Source organism: Vigna unguiculata, chromosome 5, assembly GCF_004118075.2.
Source record: "Vigna unguiculata cultivar IT97K-499-35 chromosome 5, ASM411807v1, whole genome shotgun sequence".
Lineage (NCBI taxonomy): Eukaryota > Viridiplantae > Streptophyta > Magnoliopsida > Fabales > Fabaceae > Vigna > Vigna unguiculata.
In genome coordinates, this window is record NC_040283.1 from 23,899,237 (window position 1) to 23,909,895 (window position 10,659).

Here is a 10,659-nt window from a genome sequence, read left to right on the forward strand (position 1 = left end):
AAATGTAAATTATGTTGGTTCTCCTGATCCTTCACTTTTATCAATGGGTGCAACTTTGTTCTCCTTATCTTCATCTTCTTGGGCATCCTCAAGTCCTCGTACCTGCTTATCGTTTTTAATGTACTAGCACTTATATTACGTGGGTTGATCACAATTTGTGCAGACAATTGACTGGATCCTTTAGCATTAAGCTAATTAACATTACATTCTAACTTCTCCACCCTTTGAGTCAAGTCAACAATCATTTTCTTCACTTCAACGTTCTGCTCAACCACCATTTTCATAAATTTTTCCACCATCGATGCAAGATCTGGTTGAGGTTGTTGTCTCATTTAAGGTGGAACATAGGGTTGTTCGTGTTGCTGATTAGCCCATTTCAGATTTGGATGATTTTTAAAACTTTGATCATACCTATTGGAGGACAAGCCATATTTATTCTGAGACATTCTATTTCCTCCGAACATGTTGACATCAAAAGCTTGAGATGGTTCTTTCACAATAGTTCCTGTTAAGTTGGGGCATTCATTAGTATAATGGTTTGTTGAAGTATAAATTCCACACACCTTTGCTACTTGTGGAGTTAAAGTTTTGAACAAGCTTGCAATCTCATCAAGCTTCTTCTCTAGCCTCTTTATTCTTTCATCTATCATTTTCCCATTTGCTGCAGAAGTCTCCATTTCGTGATCTCTCCATAACAAAGTTATGGAATTTGATCTTGTTTCAAATTGTTGGCTATCAGATGTCGTTCTTTCTATCTGTTCTCTAGCAACTTATGGCATTTTATCTAGAAAAGATCATTTGCTTGCAACATTTCCAATTGTCTATCTGACGAATTCATGCCCTCATAAAAGTATTGAATGAGGGAATGCTCTTGTATTTGATGTTGAGGACAAGATGCACAAAGTTTGTTGAACCTTTCCCAATATTCATTAATGGTTTCTCCATCTCGCTACTTAATTCCATAAATTTCTCTATGAATGGCGGATGCAAGGAAATATTTCTCAAGAAAAAGTCTCTCCATAGTTCCACGCGTGAAGGAAGAAGATGGAGCCCTGGTAGTTTTTGCTTTCACAAAGAAGAAAATGGAGAGCTTGGTTGTCTTCTAAGGATAGTGAAATAGTTGGGCCGAATCCAACTTTCTTCTTTGTACCTTCATCATTATTTTTCACACCTGTGTTTACCAAACTCATTTTTGGACCTATTTCTCGTTGAACCTGCACTTTGGTTCCCTGCACTTTGGACCTATTTTTATTATTATGTTGTGTGCACCCCTGATGTTCTAATCCCGCATCCATGCACACACATCACATTAGTTAGTTTTTGTTTGTTTGATTTGGGCTTCCTTTTTTTTTTTTTTTTTCATTTCACCCCTCACATTCTTATGTACACCACACATCTTATTTTTGGGCTCGGCCATGTATGTATTTCTTGCACCACATTTTTTTATGTTGCTCCCCTATATTTTGACTTTTCACTTTGTACCTCTGCTTCTAATTGCATTCCCTTTTGACATATTCACTATTTTTTTAAAAAAATAGAAAAAATAGAAAAATATTAAAAAATGAATTTTTTTTCTTTTTCCAAAAACACCAAAAAAATACAAAAATTTTAAAATATAAAAATACCAACATTTTTCAACAAATAGTTTTTCTTAAGAACTACGTACGAGCAAGACCAACCCTTGTCAAGTTCACTTCCTAAAATTTAAATCATTTTCCAAATAGTTTTTAAAAAACTACGTAATCTGGATTTCTCGTTTTGAATGAGAATACGTAGGACCAAGGTCAATCCTTGTCGGGCCCAAAAGACCAAAAAATATTTTTGTTTTCGTTTAGTATTATTATCTCATTATTTTTTGGGGAAAATTATAACATTTTGAAAACCATACAAACTTTTCATGTTTCATTAAAGGCATCGCCCTCGGGCAGACATTGTAAGGTGTTTTATTTTTATGGTTTTCCATAGTATTCCAGAATAAACTATGATGGCGACTCCAAATCTCGGTGTTTTACAAAAATGGATCATTTTGACCCATTTATTACAAAAATGGGTCAGTTTACTAATTAATTACATGACAATGTTAGTTTGCTAATTAATTACATGACAAGGTTGGTTTACTAATGATTTGACTTCTCTCTATTTATTTTTAACTTTTATATAATTTCTAAAGTTTTATATATTTTTTAAAAGTAAACTTTTAATAATTTGATTAAAAACATTTTAAAAAACATTTTATTAAAATTTTGATATTTTAAAATTTAATATTTTAAATTTTATTATTACTTTTTATTATAAAATTTGATTAAAAATATTTAAAAAAAATTATTAAAATTTTGATATTTTAAAACTTAATATTTTAGATTTTATTAGTACACTTTATTATAAAATTTACAAGAATAAAATTTGATTAAAAATATTTTAAATAAAATTTTGATATTTTAAAACTTATATTTTAACTTTTATTGTTTCATTTTATTATAAAATTTATAACAATAAAATTTTATTTAAAATATTTTAATCAAATTATTAAAAATTTATTTTAAAAAAATATATAAAACTTTAGAAATTATTATAAGTTAAAAAAAAATAGAGAAAAATCAAATTGTTAGTCAAATCTGTAATTAATTAGTAAACGGACCTATCTTTGTCATAAATATATCAAAACAACCTAATTTTTTGAAAAAAAAAAACTAGTTAAATAATTAGTAAACTGACCCTACTATGTAATTAATTAGGAAGCTGACCCATTTTTGTAATAAATGGATCAAAGCCACCCTTTTTTGTAAAAGACCCCCAAATCTCTTTTCAAACTAATTTTCTTTGTTGGTTCGTCGTCCCATCACGATTTCGGTTACGAAAAATGGCGACTCCACTGGGGATCGCCAGAGAGTCAATCCATTTAATTAGATATGCGAACTTGATATGGTTTTCCTTGATGTTTTCTTTCCCCTTTCTTTTATTTGTATATTCTTAGCTCTATTTTCATTTGTATATATATTTGTCTCTTAGAATAATTGTGTGTGAATTGTTTTGCTTATTTTGTTAGATATCTATCTGGGAAATTTTCTAGTTGTGTTACTGGTAGGGTTTGGGTATGCATCATTCTCCCTTCATACAAACACATTGTGCATATCATTAGTTTATAGGGATGGCAAAATGGGCCCGGCCCGATGGGCCGGCCCGCCAGCCCGACTGAAAAAGTATGGGCCAGGCCACGAATTTCAGCCCGCCAGCCCATGACAGCCCGGCCCGTCAAGCCCGCTTGCCCGTCGGGCCAGCCCGCGGGCCAAAACAGGCCAGCCCGCGACCCGTAAGACAAAAACAGGTGGAGGACACTGCACACATTCATGGAAATTACGAACACACAGACCCACAATTCGTTTTTCTTCTTTTCTTAATTTTTTCCTATTCCTTTGCCACCCTTTTTGTTTTTCCCCATGCAAACATCAAACCCATTTTTATTATTATAAAAAGTAGCCAAAAAATGAGCCTTTTTTTGTTTTTGTGGAGAAGAGCGAGAAGAAGGCGAAGGTGCCAAATTTTTTAATTATCTCTCCCTCACACTACTGCGCGCACCCCCCACCCCACCACCAAACCACAACGCGACTCTTCCTTCCGATTCTCACCTCTACGCCACACACACACAACGTCGCTTCTCCTCCACACCCACTCGCCGCTGGCCACCACGAAAGACGCTGGCCACCACGTCGCCGCTGGCCATACGTTCTTCTCCTCCACCGTGACATCCACCACGTGGCTGCCAGAAGCGAGAAAACAGCTCCGTGCACGGAGAACGCAGAGCCACCGTCAAACACTGCGATTGGCGGACGATTCCGACCGCCACGACCACCGCCAACACAGGTTTGTTCGTAATTTCCGTTGTGGTTCTCTTTCTCCCGATTTGTAACCTAAATTCATGATTTCGTAACCCTAGATTTCGTAACCTCTTCAATTTTCCCCCAATTTCAATTTGGTATGATTTCCCCCAATTTCAATTTCGTTGTTCATCCTTCAATTTTCCCCCAATCCTTCAATTTTCAACTTTGTTCTGATATTTGGATTTTGTTCTGATATTTGAAATTCCCCCAATCCTTTGTTTAAAAAAGTTGTACTAAACTGTGCTTGACCTGATGTTACAGGTTCTTAAGGATTTGGCCACTTAATTTTCACGTTTGCGAAAGGTTGAAAAGAAGACAGTCCCCATTTGGATGCTATACGGTGGGGGAATTTCTAATTTTGATGTAAGTATACTCATTTTGCTGTAAGTTTGATGTAACTTTGTAGAAGAGTCAGTATACTCATTTTTGTTTTATCATCTTGTTGTTAGGATTTAGTGAACCAGATTTAATATCATGGATGAGCATGAGTCTAATAGTAGTCCTCCTCCAAGTAAAGATCATGAAACTGAAACTGTGTGTAATGAGTATGAGTCTAAGAATGTTGATGCGGTTGAAGAGGATATGGATGATAGTGTAAAACTTAGAGAATCCTCTAGTAGTAAGAAAACTGAAAAGTCAAGAACTTCTGATGTATGGAAATATTTTACAAGGATTGGGGCTGGTGATGATGGAAAAGAGAGGGCAAAGTGTAATGGGTGCAACAAAAAATATGTTATTGGTAGTCAAAGTGGCACATCTCATCTGAAGCGTCACATGGAGAAATGTACTAAACTTAAATTTGAAGATGTTAGGCAAATGATAGTGGATGGGCAAGGAAAGTTAAAAGCTAGAAGAATAGATCCAATGGTTTGCCGTCAGTTGTGTGCCAATTTAATTATCCAACACGGTTTACCTTTCAACTTTGTTGAGTATGAAGCTCTTAGAATTTGGATAAGCTATATCAATCCTGATGCATGTTTAGTTTCTAGAAATACAATAAAGAATGATGTCATGAAAATACATATGAAAGAAAAAAAAAATGCTAAAGGAGGAGTTCAGGAAAATCAGAAATAGGATTTGTTTGACATCCGATTTGTGGACTTCTATAACTGGTGAGGGATATATTGTTCTGACAGCACATTATGTTAACACAAATTGGAAATTGTGCTCTAAAATTTTGAACTTTTGCCACTTCCCACCACCTCACACTGGCTTTGAGCTATCAAAGAAAATAAATGGATTTTTGCATGATTGGGGAATTGAGAAAATAATATTTTCTTTGACTTTGGATAATGCATCTACTAATGATGTTCTAATTAGAACTTTAAAAAGTGAGCTTCTTTTGCAAAATTCTTTGGTATGTGGTGGTGAGTTTATGCATATTCGTTGTTGTGCACACATTCTTAACTTGATTGTGCAAGAAGGACTAAAAGCTCTTGGTGATTCATTAGATCTTATTAGGGAGAGCATAAAGTATGTAAAGGGTTCTGAAAGTAGGATGATGAAGTTTAAACAATGCATTGAAAAATTAGGGGACATTGATGCAAAAACTGCTTTGTGTATAGATGTTCCTACAAGGTGGAACTCTACTTTTTTTATGCTTGAAAGTGCCCTCAAATATAAACGAGTGTTTGGAAGTTTCCACTTAGTTGATGAAAATTATAAGTATTGTCTGTCTGATGAGAAATGGAAAAGAGTGAAAAAAATCTGTGTTTTCTTAGTGCCCTTTTATGAGATCACAAATATGATTTCTGCCACATGCTACCCTACATCAAACTTGTACTTTTTACAAGTGTGGACCATCCAAACCCATTTACTGGAAAGCTTAAAAGATGAAGACGAAGTTATCAGAGATATGGCTGAAAGGATGTTGGTAAAGTTTGATAAATATTGGGATGAATATAGCATTGTCCTTGCATTTGGGGCAATTTTAGACCCAAGGATGAAGTTGGAAACATTGGGCTATTGCTTTGAGAAGATAGATCCTCTAACTTGGGAAGCAAAGTTAGAGAAGATTAAAGAAAAATTGTACAAGTTGTTCTCTGAATATTGCTCCAAGAATGACACTTCCAATCCCCTAAAGCGTAAGTATATGGATATGCATATGTCAACAACATCATCCTCAATTGATTCTATCAAGTCCAATGCACTTCATGTAAGTCATATTACTTTCTAGTACATAAATTACTATGCATAAACTTATTGATTAAACTATGATTATGGTTTTTATGTTAGGAATTAAAACAACGCAAGATTCAAGCTTCTGTTAATACAAGGAAGAACCAACTTGACATATACTTGGATGAGCCAACATTGGATACTGATATTACTGAAAGTATGGATGTTCTTGAATGGTGGAAGAGTAATAGTCAACGTTTCTCAGATTTGTCAATCATGGCTAGGGACTTGCTGAGCATTCCAATTACTATTGTTGCATCTGAATCTGCTTTCAGCATTGGTTCAAAGATCTTGAATAAGTATAGAAGTCGTCTATTGTCAAAACATGTTGAAGCAATTATTTGTACTAGCAGCTGGATGCATGGGTTTCGTGAATATGGTAACTTTTGAATTTTTAATTCTGACTTAAATATTTTCAATAATATTTTCAATAATAATTCCATGTATTTTTTTAAGATGATGATGATGATGACAATGGAATAGCTGAGAGTAGTACTTCTAAGACTGCATCTAATAACCCTGGCACTGAATTGGATATTGATGAAAATTGAAGGTGAGTAACATAGTTAATATAAATTACAGATACTTAGTATATTCACTGTAATAACATAGTTTGTATATTCATTGTGATAAATAATGCTTCTGTTTTTTTTTATGTAGCTTGCACTTTGGAACTGCAACCGTGATCTTCATGATGACTATGAAAGAGGCAGACGTCATTTACATTTTGTTTTAATCATTTCAATTTGTTTGGACTTTGTGATGATGGACTATTGTTGTATTAATGCATATGCAGTATGTTAATGTAAGCATATTTGCATGTAGTCAACTAAATTTGAAATGAAAAGATTTAAAATCTGATTTTGGGCCACAAAATGAACATATCAGGAAAAGGATGGCGGGCCAGCCCGCCACCCCACGGGCCGGGCCCAAAAAAACAACCCGTTTTGCCTTGTCGGGCCAGCCCGGCCCGACCCATTTAAAACGGGCCAAAAACGGGCCGGGCTGGCCCGTTTTGACACCCCTATTAGTTTAGGCACAAATGGAGATTTCTTGCTTTAATCCTCATATTTTCGTGTACCTAATATACATGTGAATAAGTGCACATATCTCATTATTTTAATGGCATATCATGCAAAACATTTCTTATGTGTGCATATTATACATGTGAATAAGTGCCTATTGAGGCAAAATCATGCATAGCATTTTTATGTCATACATCACATCTCATGAAAATAAATGTCTATTAAGGCCTAAACAAGCACTTCATTATGTCACTTAATTGGATATCATGCATGATGTTTTTAAATAAGTGTATCATATTTCATCATCATATGATGGAATAAATGCCTCTTGAGGCATATGCATTAAATCTCATGTAGGTTTTTCCAATTAGTTGCATATCATGCATGGTGCTCTTTAATCACATCGACATACAAAGTAAATAAGTGCCTCTTGGGGAACAAACTTGCATTGCATTCACTTATTGTCTTTATTCATTGTAGCATGTACATAGTTTTCTAATCCATAGCATGCATCCTCACCTCATCTAGCATAATGCATTCATATGTTGATACCATTTGCATAGGCATGGTTAGTTTCCTTGCATTACGTGCGTTTATTTTTGCATTCATTAGTTCATGCTAATAAAATAGAAGTCGCGGCACCTTGAAGGACTTATTAAGATCATGGAAAATATGAGAGAGGCTCGAGAAGCGGTAAAAGGTGGTGTTGAGTATTTGAAAGAGTAGATAAGTGAGATCCTGGGGGCCTTAAAAGCATTACAAAGAAATAAGGAAACTTTGGCTCCACGATATCAGCTAAGAGATTGGATGATCCAAACATTTCCACCTTATGGCCTTCCTTTAGGTTACATTTGATCTCTCGAAGAACATCTAAGGCAAACATATACCCAAAAGGTGGAGGATCACATATCTATAACTCATATCAGAGACGAGAATGAACTTGGGGCAACCACTATTACAAAACTTCTGGTAAATGTCCAACCAAATGTGGTGCATGTGACATCAATAAAAGAACTCGAGATGAAGCCTCCACACTATGCTGCCATATAGGTGGATGTCAAAGCAACCAATAACAAATTAGAAATGTTGGAGAAAAGGGTAAAAGTCATGGAAGGTAGAGGAAGCTGTAAGTTTGAAAATTTCATAGAGTTGTCCTTAGCCCCGAATGTAGTGATATCTCTAAAGTTTAAATTACCCATGTTTGAAAAATATAGAGGGACCACTTGTCCTAAAAGCCACATCATGATGTATGGCAAGAAAATGGTTGCGCATGCACACAATGAAAAGTTGTTGATCCATATCTTCCAAGATAGTTTGGCTGCATTGGCACTAAACTGGTATGTTCATCTTGAGCCTTCATGCATCAAGTCTTGGAAGGATCTGGTAAATGCTTTCATGAAGCAGTACGATTATAACATGGATGTGGCACCTAACAAATTACAATTGTAGAGCATGGTGAATGTAAGACCCGAGAAAAATTAAATAATTAAATAAATAATTATTTAATAAATGCGGGTAGTATAAGCCTTTATGGCATTTAATGTTAATTGTTATGACGTGGAAAAGTACTAGCTTAAGTGGTTGAGAGTACTTAGTTGTGTGTAAGGACTTGGGTTTGAGTCCTATGTATGCCAACTATGTGATATTTTATTTTTGTGTGCGTTATTTTAAGAGTATGTATGCATGTGAGTAGTGATAATATAATCCTAAAATTATAGGAATTATCCCTAATCATGTATCAGTTGAATTGGTTGAGCAATTGCTTTGGGATTGAGGAGTTGTGTGTTCAAACCTTGCTGAGAACGAAATTGATTTATTTATTTTTGCCAATATAAGTGTAATCTGAATGTGAAAGGGTGGGAAAACTCTAGAGGCAATGGGCAGCCAAGGGAGTTGGGAAAAATAGCTCATAATGGTCTATGAAAGATAATTAGAAATATTAAAAGGTCACTTTTCGTTTTTTTTCTATTAACCATATTTAGGGACCATATTGTTAGTTTTGAAATGGTTGAAAAGCCAAGAAGGGGGGGTTGAATTGGCTAGTTAAAAATTTAGGCTATCTTTGCAAGCTAAAAACCACCTTTAATTGAATCAAATAGATCACCAAGTTAGGATGCAAACAATACTGAACTATACACTTTCAATTGATCAAAAACAGAGTTAACAGATTGATTTTACTGAACAGATTTTGTTCTGGTATAATCAATCGATTGAAACTGAAAATCAGTCGACTGAAATACTGGGAAAAATGCAGAAATGCGAATTTGAATTTTAAATCAGAAACAAAGCTCAAGAATGATCAATATCAATTCCAAATGATTATACAAACATGCTCAATGCTTCAGATGCTATGAAAACATGCAAGAACATGAAAAAGATGGTTAAAGCACAAGTTCTTGAAACTTTAAAATGAAAATGCAAGAGAGAAAGGTTAGAGAAGAGAGGACACCACAAATTTTTATACTGGTTCACTCAAACCTGAGCTACATCCAGTTTGTCAAGGCAACCTTAGCTTGACTTAAGTGAAATCAGTCGATTAAAAAATAAATCAACTGATTGAATTTGTTTCAATTTAAGACTATTGCAGCCAACCCGTTTAACCTGTTGAAAAACCATTCAACAGACTAAAAGAGACATTTTAACCTGTTGAAAAACCATTCAATAGATTTACAAAGTATCCACCCTTACACTTCCAAAATATGCAAAAACACCACAAAAGACTCTTGAATCACACAAGAATCACACCAGCACAGCAATAACCCTCTTGCAGACCTGAAAAACCACCAGGCACACACACAAAGCTTGAGAAAGATCAAACCTTAGTGGTAGCACAACCTTCCCTACCACAAACCACTTTCTCCAAGCTTCAAACCAAGCCAAAAGCTTCAAGAATTGATCCAAGATCAATCTTCAACAACTGCAACACCTATGATCACCAAGGAGAGAGTTTCCACACGTTTCCATAACCAAATCGTGCTCTAAAATAATCAACAAACCTCTCTTTCGAAAATCACAACTTTTATAGTCAAATTGTTACAAAATCAATCGGTTGATTTTCAAATCAATCGAGATTGATTTCACTTGACTTAAGTGAAATTAGTCGATTAAAAACTAAATCAACTGATTGAATTTGTTGCAGTTTAAAACTACTGCAACCAACCTTTTAACCTGTTGAAAAACCATTCAATAGATTAAAAGAGACATTTTAACCTATTGAAAAACCATTCAACAGATTAAAAACATAACAAAGACCAAACTACATCTAATTAATGCTTTAAGGTCTACAACATGAGTTACAAACTATGAGTGCACTTTCTTAATGATGTAACTACATGGAGAGCACACATTCTAGCCTTGATCACCATGGGTATCATCAAATCTCCTTTCCTTCATCAATGTAGGCTTCATTCCAATGTTTATGGCTTCAAGATAGTTCAAAAGAGCTTCATTCAATCTTCATCAAATCTTCAAGAAGCAAACCACCTTGGCTTCTCATGTCAACACATATAAAAGTGGAAAATAAGGTAATTAGAAGGGTTTTGAAGTCTAAAACCTAGAGTGAAAAGGAGAGCACGAAA

General features: G+C 34.7%; 1 protein-coding gene across 1 annotated transcript; it reads left to right on the top strand.

Annotated features, from left to right (window-relative positions):
- The first annotated feature begins 4,256 nt into the window (after positions 1 to 4,256).
- LOC114185815 (zinc finger BED domain-containing protein RICESLEEPER 3-like) lies at positions 4,257 to 5,972 on the top strand. The gene is made up of 2 exons (XM_028073742.1): positions 4,257 to 5,109; positions 5,834 to 5,972. The coding sequence occupies exon 1, from the start codon at positions 4,353 to 4,355 to the stop codon at positions 4,950 to 4,952; it is 600 nt and encodes a 199-aa protein (XP_027929543.1). The 5' UTR covers positions 4,257 to 4,352; the 3' UTR covers positions 4,953 to 5,109; positions 5,834 to 5,972.
- The last annotated feature ends 4,687 nt before the right edge of the window (positions 5,973 to 10,659 follow it).